The sequence below is a fragment of the Poromitra crassiceps genome, assembly GCF_964638095.1.
Source record: "Poromitra crassiceps genome assembly, chromosome: 10".
Taxonomy (NCBI): domain Eukaryota; kingdom Metazoa; phylum Chordata; class Actinopteri; order Beryciformes; family Melamphaidae; genus Poromitra; species Poromitra crassiceps.
The window spans coordinates 26,816,917-26,834,416 of NC_139631.1; the positions used below are offsets into that span (position 1 = coordinate 26,816,917).

The 17,500-nt window shown below is 47.7% G+C and overlaps 1 protein-coding gene and 1 pseudogene across 2 annotated transcripts in view; one reads left to right on the forward strand and one right to left on the reverse strand.

Annotated features, from left to right (window-relative positions):
• Positions 1–1,281: 1,281 nt before the first annotated feature.
• LOC310783182 (uncharacterized protein) overlaps positions 1,282–17,500 on the forward strand; it is a 54,417-nt gene continuing 38,198 nt past the window's right edge. The window contains exon 1 of the mRNA XM_083643979.1: positions 1,282–1,551. Coding sequence (XP_083500105.1) covers positions 1,460–1,551 — 92 coding nt within the window. The 5' untranslated portion in view covers positions 1,282–1,459. The remainder of the gene's footprint in view (positions 1,552–17,500) is intronic.
• Positions 14,822–17,500, reverse strand: part of LOC310783739 (protein SCO2 homolog, mitochondrial pseudogene) — a 3,616-nt pseudogene continuing 937 nt past the window's right edge. Inside the window, exon 2 of the transcript in view lies at positions 14,822–15,303. The product of the transcript in view is annotated as a protein SCO2 homolog, mitochondrial pseudogene (transcript). The remainder of the gene's footprint in view (positions 15,304–17,500) is intronic.

The window sequence follows — 17,500 nt, forward strand, 5'->3', positions numbered from 1 at the left end:
TGTTGCAGGCGAGACAGGCGGTCTTGAACGTATTGATAGCAACATAAGTTGAAGTATTGTCGGTGCTGCTGCCCAAAGGTGCATGTCAGACTAGCGTGTCTGTCTTTCAACTTTGTTATCATGAGGGAGCCGGCTCGACTCACACCGTGTCCCTGCTTTTGTCCATTTCCCCCCCGCTATATCCAGTTTTTAACCCCTATCCAAACTATAACCATAAAATTAAGCAAGTTGTTTTACTTGCCTAAATCCAACAAAGTTGTTTTACTTGCCTAAACAAGGAAACGTGATACAGTTTTCAACCAGGAAACGGTGTCACGCGACCGGGCCGGACGAGCAGGTCCCCCGGGCATGGCCTGATCTACCATATGGGCAGGGGGGAGGGGGGGGGCCCTGGGAGCTTAAGTGCCCAGGGGCCCCTGGGGGTGCTAATCTGGCCTTGCCCTCGGGACCTGCAGGGGCTGGACTCACGGCTAGGCTAGCTGGAGCTCGTGGCGGGTTGGTGCTCTGAGCTAGCCTGGTAAACCAGCCCGTCACGTGAACTCACATTTCATTTGGTCACGCAGAACCAAATGAAATGTGGTTCACGTGACGGGCTTGTTTACCAGGCTAGCTCTGAACTAGCCTAGGTAAACCCAGCCCCCACGTGACCTGCTCTCTCAGTTCCCAGTCACTACCTTGTGACTGTAAGCAGGGTGAGCCTGAGAGCAGGTCACTGGGGGCTGGGTTTACCCAGGCTAGCTCTGAGCCTCCTTCCCTGAGTGAAAGGTACCCCTTTCACTCATTCATTATAAAGTGACTGCAATGTGTCCTGACAAACATCAGTATTTTATGTTTTGGGAATGAGAATAAGCAACCCACCTCAGACACCATCATTATAATTAATTAAATTAATCATTTTCTTGGATTATTATACCATAACAACAACAGAGGTGGTGCAAAACAAACAAACACACAAACAAACAAACACACAAATATATAAATAAATAGATAAATAAATAAATAAATAAATAAATAAATAAATAAATAAATAAATAAATAAATAAATAAATAAATAAATAAACAAACTACAAGTAATTTGATGAGGACTGCTGTTAGGACGAGGATGCATAGAACAGATCTTTATTGTAGCCTATAATGTTGCATGGTGAACGGTTTTCTTCCTGAGTGACCCAGCAGCTAGTGAAGTCATTATGCTTTCCGCCCTCTCAACGGGAGGTGGGGCTTTGGGTGAAAACTTATTCCATCTCGCTGCACAGTCTGCTGCGCAGTCCCCAGTCTCCTCCACGCTGTGAGTGCGCAGCGCCTGCACGGATCGCTCCGATTGGAAACTTCAACTCGCACTGCATGAACTTGCGGCCGTGAACGCCCCTCAGTGTGTCGGTGTGGCCGTTTGCAGCGGATAGTCCGTGTGGACGTGAAGAGAGAATCTCCGTGAGTGGTCTGGAAAACTTTTGCCATCATGACCATGCAAGCGGTCAACCTTGATACCTACAGCCTGTCGCTGCTCACAGCCAAAGAGGACATCGTCAACCCCCGCTCCTCCACCAACTGGTAACTTTTTATGTTCTTCTGCAAAACTACCCTACTTCTGCCTACTGTTGAACTGTCAGGCTATTGTCTCCATCGACGTAACAGATTCATATCCAGTTACGCAATGCAATTAGGCTATTGATTATTGAACAGTGAACACCACACAACACAAGTGTAAACAGAAACTTTAGCAAACGTTTTCCATTCCGTTTTGCTGGATGAGTCGTGGTCTACTCATTTATTCATAACCAGACAGAGCGCCTGTTGTGTAACTGGCTTGCTTTTAATTAAGCCAATGAGTGGAACGCAATACTAAGGTGGTCAGCCATGGGGCAGCACGCAAACAGGATTTAGGCGGCCTACAGGTTCAGCAGTGGCAAATTCAGATGGCACAGATAGCTTGGTAGCTTTTACAGTGCCACAGACAGAGATGTATTTGGCACACTTCCTATTTGGCTGGCTGTCCGACGCACGCCATGTGCGGGGTACCTGTGTGGCCAAGACTCAGGGCGCGCAGCACCTGGCCGGCGGCCCGCTGGACGCACACCGGCCTGCCGCTCAAAGACTCGGCTATTCTCCCCCGGGAGCTCTGCTGCTTCATTCTTTGTGTGCAGGCTCGGGTTTCTGCTGATGAGCTGATCTTTGAGAGAGGGGTTGTCTTTCAGGGAGAGGCTATTTACCTTGACAGCCCGCAGTCCTCCTGCCATCATCTTGACGACTACTACTAGTAGGCCCTAGTAGTAGTCTGCTAACCTAGTAGTAGTCAAGTAGGGTTTACTACTAGCCTACTACTAGGCTCAATATACACATTATGCTAAAGCTAAAGGGCAAATGTGCAGCATAATTGCAAGAATACAAAGTCAAAATACACACTACAATTCAAGTAAAAGCAAGCCAAAATTAGTTTTACAGGAGGAACTACCTATTTTCCATTTTAGAATACTATCTTGACTACACTTTGCACTCTTGATTTTGACACCTATACGTGAAATCATTGGTATCTGCTGTGTATTTGTGAGACCGTGTCGTCTCGTGTAACCTGACAACCTGATACTTTGCTTGTTCATCCCACTTGTCACAATGATTGGCTGGACCATCACTATGGTGACTTGTCCATCCTGTCCAAACAACATCTGTCTCCAACTCTGTCTATCCATCTCTCTCTCTCTCTCTCTCTCTCTCTCTCTCTCTCTCTCTCTCTCTCTCTCTCTCTCTCTCTCTACCTCTGTGTGTGTGTGTGTGTGTGTGTGTGTGTGTGTGTGTGTGGTATTTTCAGCTCGCGGCTAGTCTGGGGAGAATTAAGGACACTATGACCACTCTCTTGCACGTGTCCACTCCCATTGATGACAGACTAGCCTATCACCAAAGTTATTGCAAATTACAACTTATAGCCTTAGCCTAGAGCAGTACGGGCCAAGGCGCAGGCCTACATGCGTGCTCGCGTGGAAGTAGAGGTTTCATTCTGATTATCTCCGTTTCATCTTCCTCTGCTCACATCTCTCTCTCTCTCTCTCTGCATCAGGTTTACTCTGCCTCGTCCGCCCACCTTCCTCCTCCCTCTTTCCTGGCTCTCTGTAACATGCTTACAAAGTATACAGACCTGAGCAACAGAGATGCAGAATGCTGAGTGAAACTTTGACAGATCTTCATGAATGCGGTTGATTGGATTTCCCCATACAGGCAGAATATGCTCTGTTTCTTTGAAAATGTCTGAATGCAGCAGTGTTTAGGGACAACACACCTTCGTTGCAATACTTCACCGATCCAGCAGCAGTTTCTCATTGGAGACCTCACTGAGACCCTAACCCAGGTCTCAATGAACAACAGCTCTGGACTGTGTCTCTGCCACACTGCCTGTCAAACAATCACACTCGTGTGCGCACACACACACACACACACACACACACACACACACACACACACACACACACACACACACACACACACACACACACACGGGGGTGCTTGCTTGTACTTATGAGAGAAAGAATACGAGAGAGAGAGAGAAAGAGAGAGAGAGCATTAAACCCCCTTTAAAAGGCTAAATAACACTGGTGTGACTGAATAGAGAGAGAGAGCGGGGGAGGAGGTATAATGATGTCATTATTCCCACCGTCATACCATTGAGGTGTTGGGAAGGCACACACATGCATGTGTGTGTCTGCCTGTGTGTGTAAAGGTGACATGTGTGCATGCAAGTTTTGTATATTTGTATCTGAACGTATGCGTCCTGCAGTGGCTGTTAAAGTGAGTCAGGGGGGGTTGAGAAGTTTGGAAGTGAGAGGGGCGGAGGGCTGTTTGGTGGAGCGGCCCCACCCCCACTGTGCGGCCTTGAGGTCCCCGTGTGTATTATCTAATGACCTTGTGTCGTGAATGGGAAACAGGCCCTTTGTGGGAAGCCTCTGAAGAATAGAGGGGCAATCTCAATGCATCCCTCATTCAGACCTCTCTATTCAACACGCACAGCCTCGGAGGTCTCTCCTCCTTCCTCCTCACTCTACCAGACCACGGAGGACTACAAAGTCCCTCACACATAGGTCCCAGACCACGGAGGACTACAAAGTCCCTCACACACAGGCTGGAAATCAGCACTGTCTCTGCGTGCCTGCATGTGGCTTCTGTTTGTGTGTGCTCAGAGAGAGAGCGAGAGAGAGAGAGAGAGAGAGAGAGAGAGAGAGAGAGAGAGAGAGAGAGCATGTTCCGGAGGACGTTGAACAATACTCTCGACAGGAAATGCTTCTCATTCTGCTCAGCAGCAGAAGTCAAGTGTTCATCCATTTACACCCCACATCAATTATTCAAATAGGTGCTTACTGTAAGGACAGCCTGGCTTGCACAAATCGATTTTTTCGTGTCAAGCCAGTTTGCTGACAGTTATTAGCTTTTATAAAACGGCTCTCTCAAATCAAGCAATCTGATTGGTTCACAGCCATTGTATAAATCCAATAACCGAGTCCAATAACCCATGGCCATGGGTTATTGGACTCGGTTATTGGTTGCCATGGCAACTCTCTTACTAAAAGCCTTTGGTTTAAAAAAAAACAAATGGCGGAGACAGCTGTCAGATCCTTGTGAATCGATCTTCGCTTATAACTTTACTAATACTTCGCAGAAAATGATGTTTTGTACAAGAATAGACACGGGCTAATGTCTTAACCCCTCTCGCGCACGCCCTCACTCTTAACCCCGCATTTCTAAATAAGACGTAACGTTACTTGGTGTCGGCATACGGCTCTGGTGTCGGGCTTTGCAAAACGCTCTCAGCTTCTCAGCAAGCGCCAGGATTGGCCAATGTCGACTTCAGTCTCCAGAACGATCCAATCAAATCACCCGCACGTCTATCTTCTTGCTAGAGGTCCCGCCTTACAGTAGTGTTTCAACTGACTCTATCAGAATACAATGCCAGTCGGACTTATAGTATTATTATTATTATATTATTATACTTGGAAACCGTTTTATAAAAGCAATATAGCACTCGAGCTGCGTGGTGTTGTGGAATATATCCCGCTGATAAGCTGTTATCCCACTCGGCAACAGCTTATCAGCGGGATATATTCTCCACAACACACTTGCTCTCGTGCTATATTGCTTAAGTGTATTTCATGTACATGACCTCATCTCATACAGTACATTCAGTTCTGCAAAGTAAAGTTTCAGGTTATATTTAGTGAAAGTGCCACCTGGGGTCAGACGTTTCCCCACTGCTCATAAAGTAGCTCAGCCAGTGGTTTGTTCTGCCACAAATGCTGATTAACAAAGGCGTCTCACACACCGTTTCCACCCGGGTAGCGTGTAAATGCAAAACACTTTTTCCACTCAGTGATATGTCCAAGCAGCCTGTGTTGCTACAGTACAGTACACGTGTCCAATCAAGTAGAGTGCTGCACCAGGTCAGTCAAGCATGTAAGAGAAGGGGAGACACAGCTGAGTCAGTTGATAACTTAAGTCAGTTAAGAAAAAAAAAACTGTTGCTCCAGTCCTGCAAAACACAACAGTATCAGATGGGAATTCTTATTGAGCTGTGTGGGAGCTTGACCCCTATTCATCACAGCTGGGTGTGGGCTGTATGCTATCCTGACATCTGTGGGCCCTGGTGACTTTGAACGCTGCCAAACACACCTTCTCCAACTTCTCTTTGGCAGTCTGCTCGTTGGAGCTGTGTTTGTTTGTGTTAGCGTTTGGGTGTTCTCCTGTGGGGATTATTACAGTCAGCCAGTGACGCATAAAGTAAATATCTCCTTTAATTTGTAGTAACAGAGTCATTCGTTTAGCCGGAGCCAGTCTCTCCTCTCCTCCAGTCCAAGTCAGCAGCTTTAGTCATGAAGCTTTTTAAACACAGACATCTACGACCACTGAACCACACGTGAATTAACATACATTATGCTATTCCTATGATTTTGGACAGTGCACCAAATGTGATGCCATCCAGCAGTAGTTTCTAGAGCTACTTAATTTACAACTGTGAGTGTGAAAATGAAACCCTGCATGACTATATTGGGCCCAGCAGTTTGTCAACTTTATCTTAACACATTTGCGATCTGCTAGCTCTGCCTCTTTGACAGACGTGTTCATTTGTCAGTTTCATTTGGTTTAGTTGTGAGTTGATGGGCAGCTGTCATTTCTGTGCAAAGTGTGTGCAGCTTAGCAAAATGGAAGTGTCACTTGATCCCATTGCAGGTTATAATCTCCAAATGTCTAGCTCTACAAAATAGGATTAGCACAGTTGAATCTTGTTACTGTATATAGGGTGTTTTAATCTCTTTCACTGGCCCAGATTTGTTCAAATCACATCTCTTTTGTACAGTACCAGGCAGAGACAGCTCCTCAGTGATTTGACGGCAAGAATTTCCGGAGACGTTTAGTTGAATTTCCTGTGAAATGACGTACATCCTACACTCTTGACTCTTTGCTGCAGACGGGTGGCTGCCAAGGAGTGTCAGACCTCTGCCACCAAACTGACAACAACATGTACAGTTTCACTTGCAGGTTTTGACTCATATTCCGGGAATATTGCTTTGACATAGTTCAGCAGTTTTGCTTCATTTTGACCTCAGTTAACACTTTGTTCTTTGTCGAAATGTTCCACTTTTTACTGCATGTGCCACATCACATGATGTGACACACTGACATTCTAGTCCACATCACATGATGTGACACACTGACAGTCTAGTCCACATCACATGATGTGACACATTGACAGTCTAGTCCACATCACATGATGTGACACACTGACAGTCTAGTCCACATCACATGATGTGACACACTGACAGTCTAGTCCACATCACATGATGTGACACACTGACAGTCTAGTCCACATCACATGATGTGACACACTGACAGTCTAGTCCACATCACATGATGTGACACACTGACAGTCTAGTCCACATCACATAATGTGACACACTGACAGTCTAGTCCACATCACATGATGTGACACACTGACAGTCTAGTCCACATCACATAATGTGACACACTGACAGTCTAGTCCACATCACATGATGTGACACACTGGCAGTCTAGTCCACATCACATGATGTGACAGACTGACAGTCTAGTCCACATCACATGATGTGACACACTGACAGTCTAGTCCACAAATACTATCTTGATGCTCCAGCCTGAATTGTTCTCTTGTAGCTGTCAGGAGGCAGAAATAATGATCTGACAAACAATCCTTTGAGAGGAACCAGTATAATACAATATGTCATTCAAGCTTATTTTCAGTGTTTGGAGCCGGGTGCACTTCCCACTCATTTGCTGGACACTTGACTGTAAATCAATAACTTATTTCTATCCTTATCCTAATGAATTCTCTCTTAGATTTTTATTTATTATTATTATTATTATTATTATTATTATTATTATTATTATTATTATTATTATTATTATTATTATTATTATTATTATTATTATTATTATTTTACAGCTTTCGGCAACTGGAAGTAATACATCTTAGTGGTCCTCATTGCAGTACACTAGCAACATAGTATGTGCTCCAGCTCTCTGTTTGGATCAAGGCCTCTGATCTCCTGTGCTGATAAATGGAGGAGCGTTTATTTCAGCGTGTGGGCCTGGGGTGTTTGTGTTGCTGCTACCTGCCACAGTTTCCACAGGCTCATGCATGATTAACAGACACCTAAAGGGTTCCTGGGTCTAAAGTTACGCGTGAGATGGAACACACCTGTGGGTGGAGAGAGGATGGGAGGGAGGAAGGTGAAACGAAGGGTGCTGCTGTGTGTGTGTGTGTGTGTGTGTGTGTGTGTGTGTGTGGATGCACATGCTTGTGTGTACAGTGTGGCGCGGAGTCAGCGCCCTTGTATGTAAAGCTAAACAACCATTATCGATCAAAGCACTACTCTCTGAGCTTCCTTGCATGGACTCTGCTCTGCTGTTGTCTAGTTGCTTAATTACAATCTGATGGCAGCTAAATGCTAGCTGTGAGCTGTTGTGTAATCCTCATCTATGTGAGTAAGTAAGAGACCATTTACACCTGGCGTTTTCTGTGATCAGATTGTAATCGTATCGGATAGTGCTGCTTGACCACATTAACCTGATTGTATTTACACCTGGTATTAATATGTGTCTTCAGTGTCCACATTGAGATCCGATTGTGATCTGTTCAGGCAAGCTCCATAGAGTAGAGCGGCAGAAAAAACAGCGTGGTTTGAGAGGACGCATTGCATTTACACTTGTGTTCAATGCGGTCACAACGCATCCCTGACCATCTCCGGAGGTGGTTTGGCTGATCAGATCGCAATCCATCCTCAATGTGTCTTGGGGGCCTTCACACCTGTACTTTCAAGTGGACAAGCACTATCCGATTGCAATCTGATCACAGAAAAACGCATGTTAGTGCCAGGTGTAAATGGCCTCTAAAGGTTCTCATAGCCTTTCTACATTGTCATGAAAGCCCCTCATCATCTGACTCTGGAATCCCATAGAAAGAGAAGCAGCAGTCTGGCTGGTTTCCTCTAGCTGCTCAGGATGAAGCTTCAAAGGCCTCACACTGTGTTGTTATCAAGCTGAATGATAACAAGACGTGTTTGATCGATAGATGATTTAAATAGCGCTATCAAAGGAAAGTCAAAGGGCACTTCCACTGGACCAATGCCCAGAACAACACACTCTCTCTCTCTCTCTCTTCTGTCTCTGTCTCTCTGTTTCTCTCTCTCTCTCTCTCTCTGTCTGTCTCTTTCTCCTTCTCTGCAGTCGCTGTCTGTTAGATAGATTTCCACTGATTTCCCAAGGAGCACGGGGGTGTTTACAGGATGTTGAGACTTGGGAAAGACAGGGGACTGAGGGCATCAAAAGAAAAACTCTTGAGATTTTTCATATGCGATATGGAGATTCAGTGAGTGATCATTGAACTGCTGGAAACCGATAGGGATCCGCTATTGTGACGTGTATCACCCTATGTAGGTTCAGTTGTGCCATCTGCAAAGTAGTGTAGTGGTGGCCTCAGCGTGCCTGGCTGCTTGTGTGAGCCTGTGTGGGTGGCAGGTTGGTAGATGATAATGATGGATTTATATAATGGCTGTTATATACTGTATGGGGGTTCCCATGTTTAGAAGAACTTCGAGAATGAGTTGAGCAGTAATCACTAAACCACTGCTTAGTGCTCCCTTAAACACTGTTTAGACTCATCTGGGCTCGAGGATGAAGGTAATAGTAGGTCTCAGGCATGATGAGACATGACGGCACAAGGTAATATGAGTGTGCGTGTGTGTGTGTGTGTGTGTGTGTGTGTGTGTGTGTGTGTCTGTTCCTGAGCATGCAAGCTGTTGGTTATAAGACCACAAATTGACAGGGTGTTATATGTGTGAGTTGTAATTGCCCTACAGAAGATGAAATAGGTGGGTAAGTAATGTGTGTCAGGAGTTGGTGGCATAGTAGCGCTGATTCACAATTTGCCTTTTCTTTTCTTTTTTCATTTTCTTTTTAATTTGAGTAACATCAGTGTTACAGTAGATAGAGAGAGCGTTCCACACAATAACCCTGAAGGTGTCCCATCGTCGGTCCTCCTCACACCACCTGACCTTTTGATCAAGTCCTCCTTTTGTTCATGACACTGCCTCACAGTAGTTGACCTTAATCCAAATGTCCCCAGCACATTGTTTCCAGTGGAAAACCCCTTTTGTTGCCTACTACAACACAACAAATACGTTATTGTTCCCCCTTGCTGTCCACGATAAAGGCACTTAGATGCTCTGCTGGAAACGCTTGACTCTTGTCTTTGTCGAGCCAGATACATTTTTCATATGCTATGAAATATAGAAGTTGGACTAAGGTGGTGGATTGCTCATTTAATCTAACCACTGGCCCATGACACTAGAGATATTTCCAAGGGTGTGTCAGATAGCTGTCTGAAAACAGCTGGATCTTTGTGTTTCTCCAAACATTGGCACGGGGAGGAACGCGGTGTGACTTGGTGTGTGAAGCACCAAGCTCCACTGAGGCACTATAGAGAGCCCCAGGAACGAGTCCCGAAAACATCGATGCTAACACTTCCTGGTTCTTCACTGTTTTCGCCTATGGGATTTTTGAATGGGTTTTTGGCGCGATACTTCTAATAAGGTCTCTGGGCAACGCAAGCTTAATCAAACGCGAACCAGTGTTCAGTAGGATAATCTTCACACATGAGGACCACTTTTATGAGTTTTTAAGCTTTTGCGTGCCGTTAAAAGGGCGGCTAGCTAGCAACCGGCTAAATGAGACTACACTGTTGAGTCGACGGGGATATTATACGTCAATAACGTCATCACTTCAAAGGAGGAACACGTAAATTCTCTTTCCCTCACCTGGTTCAGCCCGGGGTAATCAGTGCACAGCAGCGCACACATCAACAACAGTCCAGGTTGAGTGGTGACGTGACGGGGAAGCCTATGCAACACTGTGTGTAGTTCTGGATTAGCTTAGCACGAGCTTTTTACTTCTAGGGCTCGCATTTACGCTTCAAAACTCATGAAAGTGGTCCTCATGTGTGAAGATTATCCGGCTGAACACTGGTTCGTGTTTGATTAAGCTTGCGTTGCCCAGAGACCTTATTTGAAGCATCGCGCCAAAAACCCATTCAAAAATCCCATAGGCAGAAACAGTGAAGAACCTGGAAGTCTGGGACTTCCGCGTTCTGACTACAAAAAATCGTCATCCCTGGGGCTCTCTATGAAGGGCTGTCTGAGCAACAGCATGATATCTCACAGACAGATAGAGTTTTGCACACACACACATCCAAGTGAACATTTGGGCACAGGCGTTTGCATGTATCTCTGTGCCAGAGAGGATCTCAAAGATACGATAGGCGTTGAAAGTAGCGGTTGCATGCATCAGTAAATATATCATCTCTGAAAGCGGCCCTTGGCACTCAAACGCATTGAAAGTCTGGCTGTACTTTGACAGAGATGGAAATGACGCACCTATCTGGATGCTGTTGCCATGCTTGGGTTGCAAAGTGCTGAGGCTCGCCGTCCTGGGAGATAGTGAGACACAGTGTTCTCTGTTGTGCTGTTGTTTCCACTGCCTCCAGATCAGCTCCCACACAGCTGCCTCATGCCAAGAGGGAGGACTGATGCTCTCACACGCAGCCTGAGCTGCAGATGAGGGTCACCTCTTAAGGTCCCCGTTTGCTTCCTGAAAACACTCTTTGGTGGCGACCTCATGCTGCACCAATAGTGTAGGCGTAAGTGTACGTTTCTAAACAGAGAGCTAAGCTACATGCTAACAGATGGAGATTTAAGCCTTTCTTACCATCGATTGTCATGGGGAACGTCAACTCCCTATCCAATAAAGTGGATGAACTGGAGGCGCTTGTGAAGAGTGACAGGACCTACCGTGAGGCGAGTCTGTTGTGCTTCACAGAAAGCTGGCTACACGAAGGTATTCCCGATAGCTGCGTGAACATTTCTGGGTTCTCCATGGTCAGGGCGGACAGAGACGCTGGGAGCGGTAAATCCAAGGGCGGTGGTCTATCACTGTATGTAAATCAAAGGTGGTGTCACCCAGGACACATTACAGTAAAGGAGAGGATCTGCTGCCAGGACGCGGAGATTCTGGTGGTCGGACTAAGACCATTCTATGTCCCCCGGGAGATATCTCACGTGGTCGCCATCTTGATTTACACGCACCCGCGAGCTCTTCCGGCAATAGCGTGTGACGTCATTCACGAGACTGTTGCAAGGGTCCAGACACAACACCCTGAAGCTCTGGTACTTATATCAGGAGATTTTAACAACATTAGCCTCGCTGCGACACTCACTGGCTTCAAGCAGTATGTCGATTGCCCGACGAGGGAAAATAGGACTTTGGATTTATTGTATGCTAACATTAAGGATGCGTACTCAGCCACAGCTCTCCCACCACTGGGAAAATCGGATCACAATCTGATTTTTCTTCAATCCACCTACAAGCCCTGCGTCCAGAGGCAGCCTGTGGCCACTCGTACATTCAGGAGATGGACACCTGAGGCCAAGGAGACTCTCCAGGCATGTTTTGAATGTACTGATTGGGAGGTACTGCAGGACACAGAGGGGAACAGTGGGGTCACTGACATTGACAGGAGGGCGGACTGCCTCTCCAGCTATATCACCTTCTGCAGGGACGCTATCGCACCATCAAGGACCGTCCGTTGCTTCGCTAACAATAAACCCTGGATCACCAGTGACATCAAGAGGCTCCTTAACCAGAAAAAGGTAGCCTACAGGGATGGTGACCAGGAAAAGCGTAAGCAGGTGCAGAAGGAGCTGAAGAGGAGCCTGAAGCAGGCCAAAAAGGATTACAAGGAGAAGGTGGAGAGGAAGCTGCAGCACAACAACACCAGAGAGGTGTGGAGGGGAATGAAGACCATCACGGGCTATAAGCAGAACAACAGCCCGGCGACGGCGGGAGATCTCGACAGGGCCAACGAGTTCAACGTGTTCTACAACAGGTTTGACTCGGAACCCACCAGAGACTGTCCTGCTTCTGCCCCTATTGCCCCACCCACCCTCGTCCCCTGCAGCCCCGACACAGCGGCTGACCCCCCTCTTCTGCCGGCTGCCCCCTCCACCTTCACAGTGGAGGAAGTGCGGGCGGAGCTGAAGAGACTGTGTCCGGGGAAAGCAGCTGGTCCAGACGGGGTGTGCCCTGGTCTGCTGAAGACCTGCGCTGACCAACTGGCGGAGCCGCTTCAGAGCCTGTACAATGACAGCCTGCAGACGGGGAGGGTCCCGGTCTTGTGGAAAACATCTTGTCTCGTGCCGGTTCCCAAGGCGGGGCGGCCGGCCGAGCTCAATGACTACAGACCGGTGGCCCTCACGTCTCACATCATGAAGACGCTGGAGAGACTGCTTCTCCGCCGACTGAGACCGCAGACCCAACATGCCCATGACCCCCTGCAGTTCGGGTACCAGGAGTGTATGGGAGTGGACGACGCTGTCCTCTACATGTTACATCGAACCCACCCCTACCTGGAAGAGCCGGGGAGTCATGTGAGGATCATGTTCTTTGACTTCTCAAGTGCATTTAATACCATCCAACCACTCTTGCTGAGAGAGAAGATGATGAAGATGGGGGTGGCTCCCCTCTTCATCGTGTGGATCATAGACTACCTGACGGGACGTCCGCAGTTCGTCCGGCTGGGGAACTGCGTTTCGGAGACGGTGGTGAGCAGCACAGGGGCTCCTCAGGGGACTGTCTTTGCTCCCTACCTGTTCTCCCTGTACACAGCAGACTTTCAGTACAACTCTGAGTTCTGCCACGTCCAGAAATACTCTGATGACACAGCCATCGTGGCGTGTGTGCGGGGGGGGCAGGAGGCGGAGTACAGGGACCTGGTGGGCGCCTTTTGCGACTGGAGTGAGCGGAACGGCCTCCTCCTGAACACCACTAAGACCAAGGAGCTAATCGTGGACTTTCGCAGGACAAAGCCTCCTGTGGAACCGATCTGCATACGGGGCAGCAACATTGAGGTGGTGCAGACCTATAAGTATTTGGGTGTGCACCTGGACAACAAGTTAGACTGGTCCGCTAATGTGGATGCGATCTACAAGAAGGGCCAGAGCCGGCTGTTTTTCTTGCGGAGGCTCAGGTCCTTCGACGTCTGTGTGGAGATGCTGCACATGTTCTATCAGTCGGTGGTGGCTAGCGCCCTTTTCTATGCTGCTGTCTGCTGGGGTGGCAGCATCACGGACAGAGACGCCAGGCGTTTAGACAAGCTGGTCAGGAGGGCTGGCTCGGTGCTGGGGAGGAGCCTGGACCCTCTGGGGACTGTGGTGGAGAGGTGCACGATGAGCAGGCTGTTGGCTATCATGGACAACGACACTCACCCTCTTCACCACATCCTGGAGGTTCAGAGCAGCGGCCGCAGCGGGCGGCTTATCTCCCTGCGCTCACGGACAGAGCGACACAGGAAATCCTTCGTCCCCACGGCCATCAGGCTGTTTAATAAGTCTGTTGATGGCAGGAGATCGTCGGCACGCAGCAGGACTATAAGGTGAGACTGTGTGCCTCATGGGCGATGGGGACATGCGGGCTGGGGCCCGCCAGACCAGTAGTGACAGTAGGGGGGTCTGAGTGCTACTCAGACGCTGCTGTGGTCTAGGTACGGGCATTGTGCAATTTGATCTGACTAGATATGGGCACTGTGCAATTTTGGACAACTAGTATTTTTTAGTATTTTAGTTATCGTTCAATTGTATCTTGTATCTTAGTATTGTGGTAACTTTTAAATCTTTCTTTTAATCTTTGAATTGGCTCTTCTTAATCTTTAACTTGAAACCTACCTGTCATGTTACTGTCTTGTACTGGCTACATTGTTCTGTTTTGTCATGTTTGTTGGTTTTTGTGCTATGTCATGTCTCATTTTGTCTTTGGCCTGCGAGCTGCTATACTGAATACCTGAATTTCCTCACGGATTAATAAAGTACTTACCTACCTACCTACCTACCTACCTAAAAAAAATAAAACCATCCGATTTTTTGGAACAAGCCCACATCTTCACCCACCTTCCATCAAATTAATTTGCCTTTCTCTTCATGACTTATATTCCATTGGTTTAGAGACTTTTGCATGATCCCCCACTGCATTATGTTCCGCCCCCACCATCCTGTTTAAATCAAATCCAGGAAGTAAAGAGTCACCGTCTTGTCAGAATTAATTTACATGAAGTATAAATAACTAGACATTTCACACTCATTTCTAGGGTGGAGAGACTCTGGAGAGGATGCGCCATGTGCACACTTTTTTTGGGCCTATTATATTAGTGTGGTGAGAGCATGTTGCGTAATCTGGTTGGAAGGTGGCCTGCTCCCTCATAGCTTCAGACTTTCATGTGGTTCCTGATGCTCTCTGTGATCTGTTCCTCATTCTTCATCCGGTTTTAATAGTCCAAGAACAGGCCGTCCGGGTTGATCAATTATGTAGTCCCCGTCGTCGTCTTTAGGGCCTGGGCTGGCGTACACCCTGTGTAGTCCCATCCCGCATGCTTCACCTGCTCTGCCACCGGCTCTGCGGTGCCCGTCAGCCCGATCAGCCGGTGGTGGAAGTCCTTGACGTACTTGGCCAGCGCCGCCATGTCGTCACAAAGACGGGCTGGATGGGCGGCAGGGCCGGCTCGAGGTCCAGAGCGGCTACCACAGTGCTCATCTTGAGGGAGGTCCCAGGAGGTCCTCCTTCTTGGTCCTGGGCCGACCCGTGTGGTCCAGCAGGCTGAAGTTGCCCTGACCCAGGGTGACCTGCTCCAGCTGCTCCACACAATACCTCCCACTCCACACGCTGCCTCTGCAGCTTGCATTGCTTCTCCTGGTGAACGTACCACCACACGCCCAGGAGGTCCCCGGCCACCACCAGCATGGTCCTTAGTTTGATTTAGGACGTTTGTGTGGAGCAGTTGGGACCTTGAGAGAGAAAGCACCTGTGGGTCCGAGGAGGAGGAGGAGGAGGAGGATGCCTTCTATGTATGTGCTGTGATAAAGACCCAACAAATCCTGAGCTCTTGTTGAGAGTGTGATGGCGTCCTCTCGTTAGTGGCTGTGGTGAGAGCCACATCTGTCTGAAAGGAAAAACTCTGCTGCACGACACATCTCACAGGTCTTCCTCCACTATGGACATCACATGCAAAGCATTCGACTCCCAGCATCTTTCTCTCCAAACTGGTGTCCTGTAGGGAAAGACAATATGTCTGCACTGCTTACTTCTCACCTGGGTGTGATTTTTCTAAGATGACAAATAGAATTTGAATTCTCGCTTTCATTCGCTAAAACTTAGGATGTGTTTTTAACTTTTGAAGCCCAACCTTTTCTTCTCCACTCTGGTTGGACATCTTCTTTTCAGAACCACATAAATGAAGAGCTTGAATGCGAGGCAAGTGCATGCTGAAACATGGAGGGCCCGTCTTGTTCTGTTGTGTTTTGGCTCGTCTCTTTGTGAGTGCGCCAAGCGCAACACTAGCAACATTTGACGGCAATGAATCTCTCCACACATCATAACATTCAATTGTAATTTTTCTTTTAATTACGCAGCTATGAGATCATCAACAGACGCATTCAACATCATTCAGTAACAATGACACAGCCCCTCTCTTTCCCTGTCTGACACTGTGGGGGATCATCAGCTGTGTTTTGCGGAGTTTGATTTAGTGCCGCAGCACCATGGCAACAAGGCAGACAGTGATGTCATGGCATTCTGAACTATTGGTCTATTGGTGTCTGCAGCAAAGTCAAACTGGATGCAGGGACCCAACTCTGTTTTCCTTTCTCCTGTCTTTTTTGTTGGCTGGTGGTGGTGGGATTGAGTTGTGGATGGATTGGGAGGGGGTGCGGGTGCCCTGTTGCCCTGACTACCCTGGTGGGAAAGCTAGGTTGTTGTTTGTTAAGAGAGACTGAATGAAAGGAAGATGAGTGGAGAGGGACTGCATGGCAGGGAAGAGGAAGGGACCGACCGATAGCATTTTTGGGGGCGATGCCGATATTAGGGATTAAAAAGATTCCATCCAATATCGATATATGGGCCAATATTCTTTACAAACATGTTACATGTTCTTTACACATACACACACACACATTCTTTCAACACATTTTTTATAATAAATAAATAAATAAAAACACAAATGGAACAAATATACTGTATAATATAACTTGAAGCAAGAAAAAAAGGATCAAATATACATAAAATGCTGCCTATATAATTTTAACAAGCGCAAATTATATGCCATGCAGCATGTGTGTTACTGATGACATCACTGATGAGGAGGGAAAGATGAGAGGACAGGTGGAGAGGTGAAGGAGGGAGGAAAGATGAGAGGACAGGTGGAGAGGTGAAGGAGGGAGGAAAGATGAGAGGACAGGTGGAGAGGTGAAGGAGGGGAGAGAGATGAGAGGACAGGTGGAGAGGTGAAGGAGGGGAGAGAGATGAGAGGACAGGTGTAGAGGTGAAGGAGAGAAAGATGAGAGGACAGGTGGAGAGGTGAAGGAGAGAAAGATGAGAGGACAGGTGGAGAGGTGAAGGAGAGAAAGATGAGAGGACAGGTGGAGAGAGTGAAGGAGGAGAGAAAGATGAGAGGACAGGTGGAGAGGTGAAGGAGGGAGGAAAGATGAGAGGACAGGTGGAGAGGTGAAGGAGGGAGGAAAGATGAGAGGACAGGTGGAGAGGTGAAGGAGGAGAGAAAGATGAGAGGACAGGTGGAGAGGTGAAGGAGGAGAGAAAGATGAGAGGACAGGTGGAGAGGTGAAGGAGGAGAGAAAGATGAGAGGACAGGTGGAGAGGTGAAGGAGGAGAGAAAGATGAGAGGACAGGTGGAGAGGTGAAGGAGGAGAGAAAGATGAGAGGACAGGTGGAGAGGTGAAGGAGGAGAGAAAGATGAGAGGACAGGTGTAGAGGTGAAGGAGGAGAGAAAGATGAGAGGACAGGTGGAGAGAGTGAAGGAGGAGAGAAAGATGAGAGGACAGGTGGAGAGAGTGAAGGAGGAGAGAAAGATGAGAGGACAGGTGGAGAGAGTGAA